This window comes from Saccostrea cucullata, unplaced genomic scaffold (assembly GCF_032062105.1).
Source record: "Saccostrea cucullata isolate Sc308-1 unplaced genomic scaffold, CSIRO_AGI_Scuc_v1 ctg10664, whole genome shotgun sequence".
NCBI lineage: Eukaryota > Metazoa > Mollusca > Bivalvia > Ostreida > Ostreidae > Saccostrea > Saccostrea cuccullata.
In genome coordinates this window covers 39,675-52,234 of record NW_026933216.1, presented here as the reverse complement: position 1 = coordinate 52,234, position 12,560 = coordinate 39,675, and the positions used below count along the sequence as shown (strand labels likewise).

General features: G+C 35.0%; 1 protein-coding gene across 1 annotated transcript in view; it reads right to left on the bottom strand.

The window, feature by feature from the left end:
• Positions 1–306: 306 nt before the first annotated feature.
• The window catches only part of LOC134237680 (uncharacterized), a 49,354-nt gene continuing 37,100 nt past the window's right edge, over positions 307–12,560 (bottom strand). The window contains exons 4-10 of the mRNA XM_062719816.1: positions 11,453–11,935; positions 5,722–5,973; positions 3,884–4,129; positions 3,589–3,710; positions 1,807–3,069; positions 822–1,593; positions 307–598 (exon numbers count right to left, since the gene is read on the bottom strand). Of these exons, the coding sequence (XP_062575800.1) occupies positions 1,570–1,593; positions 1,807–3,069; positions 3,589–3,710; positions 3,884–4,129; positions 5,722–5,973; positions 11,453–11,935 (2,390 nt within the window). The 3' untranslated portion in view covers positions 307–598; positions 822–1,569. The remainder of the gene's footprint in view (positions 599–821; positions 1,594–1,806; positions 3,070–3,588; positions 3,711–3,883; positions 4,130–5,721; positions 5,974–11,452; positions 11,936–12,560) is intronic.

The following is a 12,560-nucleotide window of genomic DNA, read 5'->3' as shown; positions in this document are numbered from 1 at the left end:
TTGAGATGATTATTTCAATAGTAGTCGTATTTTAATATTGGTTACTATCTATGTTTGTTATTGAAATGCACTCTCAACCACTAATGAAATAATTATTTCAATAGTGGTTGTATTTCAATAGTGGTTACTAACTATGTCTGTTATTGAAATGCACTCTCAACCACTATTGATATAATTATTTCAATTGTGGTTGTATTTCAATAGTGGCTACTAACTCTGTTTGCTATTGAAATGCACTCCAAACCATTATTGATATAATTATTTCAATAGTGGTCGTTATTTCAATAGTGGTTGCAACAGTGCTGGTTAATCTTTCTTTAAAAATATATATAACAATTTTAGTTCTCGGATAACAATTTGTAACTACAGAAATTTTAGTTGTCTTTCATTGCCCTTTAATGTTGCAAATTTTTTAAAGTTAATTGTCTAAGAAAAAGAAAAAAAAGTATTCGCCACATGCAGTTGCAACAAAATATCACCATCAGATTTAAACTATCCCTAAAAAAATACTATACTTTAGTACAGTTAACTATAGTTATAATTTTGAAACTTTGAAAACTGTGATTTACAATAGTGATAACTTTGACACTTTGAAAAACTTTGGCAAAAACTTTGACACTTTGAAAAACTTTGGCGAAAACTTTGACACTTTGAAAAACTTTATCGAAAACTTTGAACTTTGAAAAACTTTATCGAAAACTTTGACATTTGAAAAACTTTATCTAAAACTTGGATACTTTGAAAAACTTGATCGAAAATTTAGATACTTTAACACTTTGAAAAACTTTGATGAAAACGTTGACACTTTGAAAAACTTTGACACTTTGACGAAAACTTTGACACTTTGAAAAACTTTGACACTTTGATTTACTATAGTTAACTATAGTAAACTATAGTTAACTAAAGTAAACTATAGTTAATTATAGTAAACTATAGTTAACTATAGTATTTTTTTGTTAGGGATAATATGATCTTTGTTTTCGTAATTTCTTAAAATGAAGAAAAAAACATTCTATCTATTTTTTTCTCAATGTATATGACATTTCAGTAAATATGCTTTGAATTTTAATATTTCATTTAATTTGTTCCAGAAAACAAACAAGAATCACTACTTATGTAAGTTAGCTATGTCAATTTGTTTAAACTTAAACCTTTTTTAAACAAATAAATGGGGTTGGGTATCATTTCTATTAGAATACATGTACATATAATGTTTAAAATATATTCATATATATGTTATTTTTTTATACGAGGTTAATATTTATACTTACATTAAATAAAGTAATCTTATTAATGCTTAAATGATAAAGATCTGTCCTCCACTACATGTGATCTTTCAGTAGATTTTCAATTCACTGAATGGCCGAGTCTAATTCTGTTATTTTTTTTTGGTCAACCTCAACAGAAGAATGCAGAATTAATTCAATACATATTAATTTTTCTATCAATACGTATTCATATAGACCACCAGCATGAAACAGAAATGATAAGGGAAAGTAGAGCCCGCTTTGTACATTTAAACTGTTTCCTTTTACAATCAATTTCTTTTAGTCCAACCACCAAGAAGAATTAATGGACTCTTCTATCAATTCCCTGAAATATAAACCATAAGAATACAATTTCAAACAAATAAAGAAATCGATTTTTTCATTTGTCAATAAATTACAATTATTTATTAATTGTGACAGGGTTGATTAAATCCAGACTTACCTTTACATGTAATTCTCTAATTATCGCTCTTGTATACATAAAAATACATTAAAAGAAACGCTGCTACGTTTAATATAGCCTGTTTAAAGTACATACCGTGTACCAGTAATGCAGCAGGTCGTCACGCACAATCTGATGTTTTTTATGATCCTCATTTATAGAATTCGGGCAAACTCGTTCATTGGTTTTTAGCTCGGCAACTGTTCTCTCTGATAAGAAACAATCCTCGTCTTCTTCAGTGATATTTATATCTCTACAAGGGTATCCAACTTTATAGAGAAGTTGATGATGGAAAGTAGTGGTAACCTTCCTAAGCAAATGTTCAATTTGAATTCTGATCTTCTTGGTATCTGCGCTTGTTAAATTGATTTTATCATCTGGAGTAAACGCTTGCAATTGAATGGAAGTCTTATTAACAGCTATAGCAATGTTAATATCACCTCCCTTTTCCTTGTAAAAAGCAATGTTTTTACAGAGCCATTTCTCACTTAGTAATTCCCATTTCGAAAAACAGATTGCAACAAGTCTAAAAAAAAAGAAATGCGGAATAAATGTTTTGAAAGAAAAGACCAAAATCGGAGTTTTATATCCGTCGTTGAAGAAATCAAAGCCTTCTGTTGAGAAGTCAGTCTTATTAATACTAGGGACGTAGTACAAGGATTCTTGTCTATTTCCAAAGAATCCCGCACCTTTCCCTTCAACTTCTTGGGTTTTCATTTTTGCAAGAATTCCAAGTTTCTCCATGTATGGAATTATTTTATTCTTCTCGAGAACATATGATTCCTTTTCGTTTTCCCTCCATACCCTGACCAGTGTTGAATCTGAAATCATTCCATTCTTCATGAAAATGTCCCACTCTTTAACCCTGCTGCATGCTGAGCGAGCGTGAGTAGGGTCTGTTATGATATTCTTAAAAGCGTCTACAAACCAACCAACGTCTAATATTATGTTGTCTCTCAGTCCCTCTTCTGAGAAATAGATTATCTGGCCCACCTCCGAAAAGTATCTGAGCATATCATCCAACTCATTTTCTTTTAGGATTTTAAATTCTTTCTCAAGTTGTAGGCCATATATGCTGATAATTCTCTTTGCCTTTTGTTCTTGTACAAATCGCTCAAATATATACCATATGTGGGGAATTTTTTCACCCCAGTGTGGAAGACTTTTTGCTGTACGAACAATACAATTTCTGACTTGTTCTATTGCTTCTTCCTGGTGTCCATTCAATTCTCCAAATGGACATTCAATCTCATAGTAACGTGCGGGTGAAATATGATCATTCAGTGTATGTTCACTAGGCAAGCATCTCTCTAGTGCGTCATAGAATGAATTTTGGCTGGAGGTGGTTTCCTTCCGATGCTGTAGAAGACAATGATCATGAAATTAATAACAATAAACGTAAAATATGCCATTTATTGTTACATGAAACTAAGTCAGGTAGATGATTAAAATACATGAAGAATGTTGAAATTTGGTATATTCACCCAAATTAAACCAAATAATTATTTTTTTTTATTTATGTCTCGTTAATGTGGTTTTAAACATGATGCAAATAGATTATTATAAATCTAGAAACAATTATATTATCAATGAATAGTTTTTATGCATTTTGGATTAGTTTACATAAACTGATATACATTGTACACCTTTGACTGATTTTACTCTGATATGTAACTTTGCAGACTATTTTTCTTCAAGGAGTTTTGTATATTCTGCTTGTGATTTTTTTTATTAAATACAATTGTATAAATTTCAAAATTTAAATATAAGAAAATAGTTTTTCTTAAGAAAAAAAAAGTTAAATGTGAAAGATCAAAAGTGGCAAAATAACGACATAAGACGGAAAGAGATAACTGATACGCCATGAAAGATTTTAACCTTGACACAGTCATGATGAGAGGCAATCAGGATAACAGGGTTGGCCTTCGTTTCATCACTTTCTTTAGCTTTCCCATCCTCACAGTAGGTCTGAATGGATTGCAGCCAAAACACAAAGTAGTCTTGGAAAAAAAAATGCTTTATCGAGTGATGCATCATAAATTCTATTACATGCAAACGGTGATTCTAAGTTATATGAGATACATGTAATCATGACAGCCATAGTTATAAATGCATAACACTGTATATGACAGGTTTTCTGTTCGAAAAAAAATCTTTCATTGAGAGTATTTACTTGCAAATGTCCAGTTATGAAATAAAGATCCTATGGGGTTGTGTCGATCAGTGTCGTATAACATGGCTTTCTCATCCAGCTCTTTAGACATGTCAACCACCACGAGATAAAAGGCTCTTCTGGAGAGATAAATCTGGTGACACGCGTAATACGCTACTTGTCCAGCGAAATCCGTCATACTTATAAGCTGTCTGACATCTGTGCTGGAAGAAGTCCTGTCAGATTGGGTTCCATTTTTATCAAAATCTGAAAGAATGTAAGAAAAGAATTGCAAATGAAAATATATTCCTATTCATAATACAAGAGGCCCATGGGCCACATCGCTCACCCGAGCATTGTGGCTAGGAAAAAGTAGAAATTGGTTTACAATACTACAGAAAAGTGTAAAACCAAAAGTTTGGCCCCGCCCTACCCCCCGGGGTCATGATTTGAACAAACTTGAATCTACACTACCTGAGGATGCATCCATATAAATATGAGCAATTATGGCTTTGCTATTCTTGAGAAGAAGATTTTTAAAGAGTTTTCCTATATATTTCTATATAAAACTTTGGTCGGCCATTGTGGCCCCACCCTACCCCCAGGGGATATGATTTGAACAAACTTGAATCTACACTACGTGGGGATGCTTCCATATAAATATGAGAAATTATGGCTTTGCTGTTCTTAAGAAGAAGATTTTTAAAGAATTTTCCTATATATTTCAATATAAAAATTTGGTTGGCCATAGTGACCCCGCCCTACCCCCGTGGGACATGATTTGAACAAACTTGAATCTACACTACGTGGGGATGCTTCCATATAAATATGAGCAATTATGGCTTTGCTGTTCTTAAGAAGAAGATTTTTAAAGAGTTTTCCGATATATTTCTATATAAAACTTTCGTCGGCCATTGTGGCCCCGCCCTACCCCCGGGGTCATGATTTGAGCAAACTTTAATCTACACTACCTGGGGATGCTTCCATATAAATATGAGCAATTATGGCTTTGCTGTTCTTAAGAAGAAGTTTTTTAAAGAATTTTCCTATATATTTCTATATAAATCTTTCGTCGGCCATTGTGGCCCCGCCCTAACCCGGGGGGTCATGATTGGAACAAACTTGAATCTACACTACCTGGGGATACTTCCATATAAATATGAGCAATCATGGCTTTGCTGTTCTTGAGAAGAAGATTTTTAAAGAATTTTCCTATATATTTCTATATAAAAATTTGGTTGGCCATTGTGGCCCCGCCCTACCCCCGGGGGGATATGATTTCAACAAACTTGAATCTACACTACCTGAGGATGTTTCCCTATAAGTTTCATCTTTCCTGGCAGAGCGGTTCTTGAGAAGAAGATTTTTAAAACATACCACCAAATTTTCACTAATTCTCAATTATCTCCCCTTGAATGAGGGCGTGGCCCTTCAGTTGAACAAACTTGAATCCCCTTTACCCAAGGATGCTTTGTGGCAAATTTGATTGAAATTGGCCCAGCGGTTCTTGAGAAGAAGTCGAAAATGTGAAAAGTTTACAGACAGACGGACAGACAGACAGACGGACAGACAGACAGACGGACTCCGGACAAAATGTGATCAGAAAAGCTCACTTGAGCCTTCGGCTCAGGTGAGCTAATAAAAGTATTCATGTTTTAAAACACAGACTCTTAGTGAAGTGTTTATATGACACCTATTTTAATATCTTAACAAAATGAACGTTTTGAAAACAAGTTGCTGGCCTTTTAAAAAAGAACTGCAACTTGTTTGTTTTTAAATTCAATTAAAAATAATTCTAGGTTTAGTGAAATTTACCCATCTATAAACATTTCAGCTTAACATATTTAAAAATAAATCACCTATTAATGTGTCATCTTTAATTTCAAACAAATCCTCGTGAATATCAAGACCGACGGTTGTCTCAGTTGGTTGTTTGTTTTCTTCTTTGTTTTCCCTTTGAAGTCTTCTAAGAAGAGTCGTTTTTCCTGCGCCTGCGCATCCCACTATCATACCTCTGGCTTGGCACATGTTCACACTGCCTTGACTTGAAATTTTGACGAACCTTTTTCTTGCTTCTATGTCCCAACGCAGTATTTCTTCGGGTATCTTCACTAAACATAACATGAGTCTAATTATAATCATCCTCTTAACTGGCATGTGTAAAAACATATTTTGTTAGGGGATGGCAAGTTGATTCTGAAGAGGCGGGGGGGGGAGGGGGCTGGCTATTTTCTCCAAGTCAAATTATTTATTTTTATATCGATGAAAAACACAATTTTATTTTCATCTCTACTAAAACAAATATCTGAAAAGCAAAATGGAAAAAAAAAAAAAATCGATCAAAAACTCTAAATAGATGGTGGTGGTGATGGTGAGGGGGTGGGGGGTTGGGGGTTTAATGGCTTTGGTCATGTACAGGTTATCTATTTTCCTCCCAGTCAAGACAGATTAATTACTAGCAACATTTTCGAGAACGGGTTATTTATTTCCCTTTGTCAGTCTCTCCCTTTCCTCAGAATCAAATACTCGTCCCCTTTATTTTTTATCCCTCGCTGAATGTTGGATATATTAATTTCGGACTGTCGTTCCCTCCGTTTATATATCTGTCTTTCTGCAACGCATTCGTTTTAAGCCATATACCATATAAGTAGAATTTTTAACGAGGATTTAATTTTGGCATTATTAGCGAGGGTGCTGACATTGCTAAAATTTAATATCGCTAAAAGATTAATTGCGTATTATTTGTAATAGCTTCTTTAGTTAGCATTTAAAAGTCGCTAAAATTACTTCTCGCTAAAATTAAAATACCTGATTTTAGGTTGAAATCGATAAATTTGCGTCTCGCTAAAATTTCCACTTATACTGTATATCGAGAAGTCTTAAAGCTTTAGCAATTACATGTACATTTAACACAATGAAAGAAAAAGTGATCAAGCTCACAAACCCCACGATCCCCCAAAATTCAAAGTGCTGAAAATCCCGGAAAAAATAAAAGAATCGGAATTTCCTATAATATGCACATCTACACATTGTGTCCTTAATATCTGAAAAGTTTGATGTAATTCTGTGCAGGAGATTATGAGGAGTTGCACTGACAAACTGTTCATCGCTATATTCCAGATATCCCCCAAAATTTACGTTGTAAAGTGCCAAAATTCCCAGAATAATAAAGGATTCGGAATTTCCTGGTAAAATGCACATCTACACATTGTGTCCTAAATATCTGCCAAGTCTGACGAAATTCTGTGCAGCGGTTTATGAGGGCTCGCACTGACAAAATGTTCATCTGTTTATTCAAGGTATGGCCAAAAATCTCATTTGACATGAGAGATATGTCCATAGGACATGAATGCCCTGCCGAAGATATATTAGTAAAGCAACATGAAAATTTGTATGTGTATAAAATTTGATCAGTTTGGTTCAGGTAGGGCTTATGGTTACTAAGGAATAAAAATATAGGTCACATCCAGCATCAGAAGCAAGTCTGGTAGTATCCATCCCTAGATGCATCATCCATGCAAGTTTGGTTCAGACAGGGCTTATAGTTACTTGGGAATGAAAATATAGGTAAGATCCAGCATCCGAAGCAAGTCTGGTAGTGTCCATCCCTAGTTGCATCATTCATGCAAGTTTGGTTCAGACAGGGCTTATAGTTACTTGGAAATGAAAATATAGGTCAGACCCAGCATCCGAAGCAAGTCTGGTAGTGTCCATCCTTAGATGCATCATCTATGCAAGTTTGGTCCAAGTAGGGCTTATAGTTCCTTAGGAATGGACCTGCTCCAAAAACTTTAACCTGGTCACTCATCTGAAAAATGTAGTTCAGATCCATCACCAGAAGCAAGTCGGGTACTGTTCACCCCTAGATGCATTATCCGTGCAACTTTGTACATGTATCAACATGTGAAGTTTGATAACACCATCTTGAATGGTATGTTTAACACGAGCTTAACTAATTTAAGAAAAGTGAGGTCAATGTCAAAGAAAAGGTCAAGGTCAAAAAATGTTGATGCAGTTGCATAGCTCTCATCAATATCTATCAGCATATGAAGTTTGATGAAAATATCTTGGATACTTTCTTTGAAACTTAGCTTTGAACAGAGCTAAACACAAAGTGTGACGGAAGGACAGAAGGTCGGAAGGACGGAAGACGGACAGGACAAACACTATATGCCCCGGCCATATTAATGGCGGGGCATAAAATGTGCCAAAAATTTCTAGAAAAATAAAGGAATCGGAATTTCCTGGTAATATGCACATCTACACACTGTGTCCAAAATATCTCTAAAGTTTGACGAAATTCTGTGCAGTGGTTTAAGAGGAGTTGCCCTGACAAAATCTTCATCTCTATATTCAAGGTATGGCCAAAAAAAGTGTGGAAATTCTAAGAAAAAATAAAGGAATCGGAATTTCCCGGTAATATATGCATCTACATATTGATTCCTAAATACCTGCAATGTTTGACGAAATTCTGTGCAGCGGTTTATGAGGAGTTGCGCTGACAAACTGTTCATCTCTATATAAAAGGTATGTCCAAACACCTAATTTTTTAGTGCGGAAATTCCCGAAAAAAAATAAGGAATAGGAATTTCATTGTAATATGCACATCTACATATTGTGTCCTAAATACCTGCAAAGTTTGACGGAATTCTGTGCAGCGGTTTTTACGAGGAGTTGGGCTGACAAACTGTTTATCTCTATATTCAAGGTATGGCCAAATGCCTAAGTTAAAAAGTGCGGAAATTCCCGGAAAAAATAATGGAATCGGAATTTCCTGATAGTATGCACATCTACATATTGTGTCCTAAATACCTGCAAAGTTTGACGAAATTTTGTGCAGCGGTTTATGTGGAGTTGCGCTGACAAAAAACGGACTGACTGACACTCTGACTTTCTGACACTCTGACGGACGGGTCAAAAACATTATACCTCAAGCAACTAGTTGCGTAGAGTATAATAACTCCAAGTTTCAAAAGAAAGACTCCTTTTGATTTTGAGGTCAAAATTTCCAAGGTCTAAGTTATGAATTAAAAGACCAAGTAGATGAACAAGAGGCCCAGGGGCCACAGCGCTCACCTGAGCACATCGGCTAGGTAAAAGCACATATCAGATCAGAACTGAAAGTTTACTGAGGTGATGGGGGGGGGGGGGGCTTGAATTTTAACACCCAGGGGTTCATGATTTGAACTAGAATCTACACTACCTTAGGATGATTCCTTATAAATATCACTAATCTTGGCTTTGAAGTACTTGAAAAGAAGATTTTAAAAGGTTTCCCAATATATCCCAATGTAAACTTGGGTCGGCAATTTTGGCCCCACCCTAGCCCCGAGGGTCATAATTTGAACAAACTTGAATCTACACTACCTGAGGATAATTTCACATGAATTTCATCTTTCCTGTCTCAGTGCTTCTTGAGAAGAAGATTTTAAAAGATTTTTCTTATATCTTCCTATGTAAAACTTTGGCCGGCCATTTTGACCCCGCCCTAGCCCCGGGGGTCATAATTTGAACAAACTTGAATCTACATTACCTCAGGATGATTCCACATGAGTTTCATCTTTCCTGGGCCAGTGGTTCTTGAGAAAAAGATTTTAAATATTTTTCCTATATATTCCTATGTATAACTTGGGTCGGCCATTGTGGCCCCAACCTAGCCTGGGGGGTCATGATTTGAACAAACTTGAATCTACACACCCTGAGAATGTTTCCACATGAGTTTCATCTTTCCTAACCCAGAGGTTCTTGAGAAGAAGATTTTTTAAGATTTTTCCAATATATTCCTTTGTAAAACCTGGATCGGCCATTTTGGCCCCTAGCCCCGGGGGTCATGATTTGAACAAACTTGAATCTACACTACCTGAGGATTCTTTTCTATAAGTTTCATCTTTCCTGGCCCAGTAGTTCTTGAGAAGAAGAATTTCAAAACATACCATCAAATTTTCATTATTTCTTAATTATCTCCCCTTGAATAAGGGCGTGGCCATTCATTTGAACAAACATGAATCCCCTTTATCTAAGGATACTATGTGCAAAGTTTGGTTGAAATTGACCCAGTGGTTCTTGAGAAGAAGTCGAAAATGTGAAAAGTTTACAACAACAACGACGACGACAACGACAGACAACGGACACATTTTGATCAGAAAAGCTCACTTGAGCCTTTGGCTCACGTGAGCTAAAACACCTAATAGACAGATTTATCAAATTCCAGAAATTAATTCCTGTAATGATGCTTTATAACGTTAGCATGGTCATATAAGGTGTTTCGGGTCATAATTTGTAGGTAAAAAAGATGAAAAACCATATTTTAAACAGTCATTTTCAATGAAAAATGAAGAGAACTCAAATTGAAGGCCATGAAAATACCCTATTTCATACATAATTCTGCTTATGTCTAAATTAAAGTACGGGAAAAAAGAATGTTGAAATGGATTATTATGTCATAATAATGTATTTATTATATCATAATGATGTAGTAATGTAACTTCACAAAATTGTTCTTGTCATTTACCAGATTTTGACCTTAGAAATTTTCCACACGTTTCCGCGCGATATCTTGAGAAGCATTTGAGCTTGTGCAATGACGTTTTATACCTCGTTTCTCTATGGCCTATGGAAGATTTTGAAGACAAATGTCTAGGTCGTAAATAATGAAAAGTCTGTCTGTTTTGACACTTTTCCGCTCGTTTCCACGCAAAATCTCAGGAAGAGTTTGAGCTTGTTGAATGAATGAATACCACAACTCTCGTTGGCTTATGAAAGAGCCCTATTTGATTATTGGTGGTCAAAAGTCAAGGTTGTAAATTGATGTTCTGTGTCGGTGTAAAACTTTCAATTCCGGGCGATATTTCAAGTGGCTTTCAATTTTTGAAATTTTATGTTTTACCAAAACTCCGGATTCCTTTGCCCCTCCCCCCCCCCCAAACCTCGAGCTATCCCCCTCCTGGATCAGCACATCTTTATCCCTTCAGCGGGGAACACGGATTCTCTGAATAAGCTTGTTACAATGTACAATTAAAACTAATCTCTAGACGATTGCGTAAAGAAATCATATTCATTCAAAATAAATTCTGTTCCCTCTAAATCCAATATGAAAAATAAAACAAAGGAAAACATCTGCGAAATTAGTCATGCTGTTTAAAATTACTAGCATAAAAATGTTCATCGCTCTGTCTGTGGACTACCGTGTACTTTCGATAACTGGGCCCGATTTACAAAGAACTTGCGTATAAGACCCACATTTAATTCTTATAATTATGAATTTTAAAACTACACTTAATTCACAGGGGTTACAATTAAAATAATTTTTCAATCATTAAATGTATTTATCAAACATTCACATGCAATAACATAAGATTTAATACTTTTGATTTTGCTTTTTTGAAAGATCACGCTAGTGAAAAACATAAAACTTAATGTATTTTTATACACAAATCAAGAAAATAAAAGAGATAATATAGAGAATCTTATTAAAAAATGATGAAGATTTGCCCTGAAATATGACATTTTTACTAGAGTGCCACAGAGGTAATACCACATAAACCAGTGAACTACATAATTAGAGACAGATCTTGGAGACGTTATACTTACAACGTTCACTGATTCTGTCATGAATCATCCAGTCAGACACGGTACAGTGTGTGATGATGTCCAGCTGTAGTTTGTCTATGAAGAGCTCGTACATCTTTGGATAGTTCGGTACATACATACATCTCTCTCCCTCACTCTTCTCATAATCCCAGGACCTGCAGTATTCTGAGATCATGTCACGTGACGCCGTGGTCAGGAAAAACTCCAGATCACTGTCCTCCACCAGACACTCCGTAACAAAGGCGTACATGACGTCATGTCGGATGTCCTCTGATATAAAGGTCATCCCATCGTCACGTGTTTCTGTGATTTCATCAGGGAGATCTACCGAGCCGTCAGCAGTTATATCAGGGAAATATCTCTGTCTGATTTTGTCCTTTGTGATTTTGTGTGATTGTTCAAAGGAACTAATCCGATATTTATCAGATATAAGTAAACAATACAGTAGACATCTGACTGTCGTTGGATAACCAAGCATTTTACCTGAAATGACAAACAAATAAATAAATAAATTATAAATCACCAAACAAATAAATCAATAAAATAAAATAAATATATTGTTAACATTCAGTCGAACTACATGGACTGCACTTCAATCTTTTTCTTTAAACTGTATGTACAACATTGTACATGTATGTATTAAGTCCTATTGAAGAGAGATGTCTCAGGATGTGAACCACCCCACCCCCACCACATTTTTTCATCTGTACTTTAACCATCGCTCAATAAATTCGATTAAAAAGATGAGGAGATTTATCCTTAATTAATTTAATAATAATCCAGAAATACGAATGCAAATCTTTAAAAAATGATTTTTATTCTTAGTAATAGCCATATAAATTGAAATAACGTTTTGCTTTCGTCGCCTTCGAGACACAGTGATTCGAGCATCTGCTTTAGAATCCAGGAGTACGGAGTTCATTCTTTAAAAAGCGACACCACATTACTTTCTTGTTTGTCGGACATCTGATGACAAAAGTAGGCAAACAATTTAGTAAAAATTTTGTTTTACTTTTTTGAAGGAAATATATTTAGGTGGAACTTGAACATATTTCCCTCTACCTTATTTCTTTTTTATTCTTTTTTTTTAACATATAGCAGAATGACG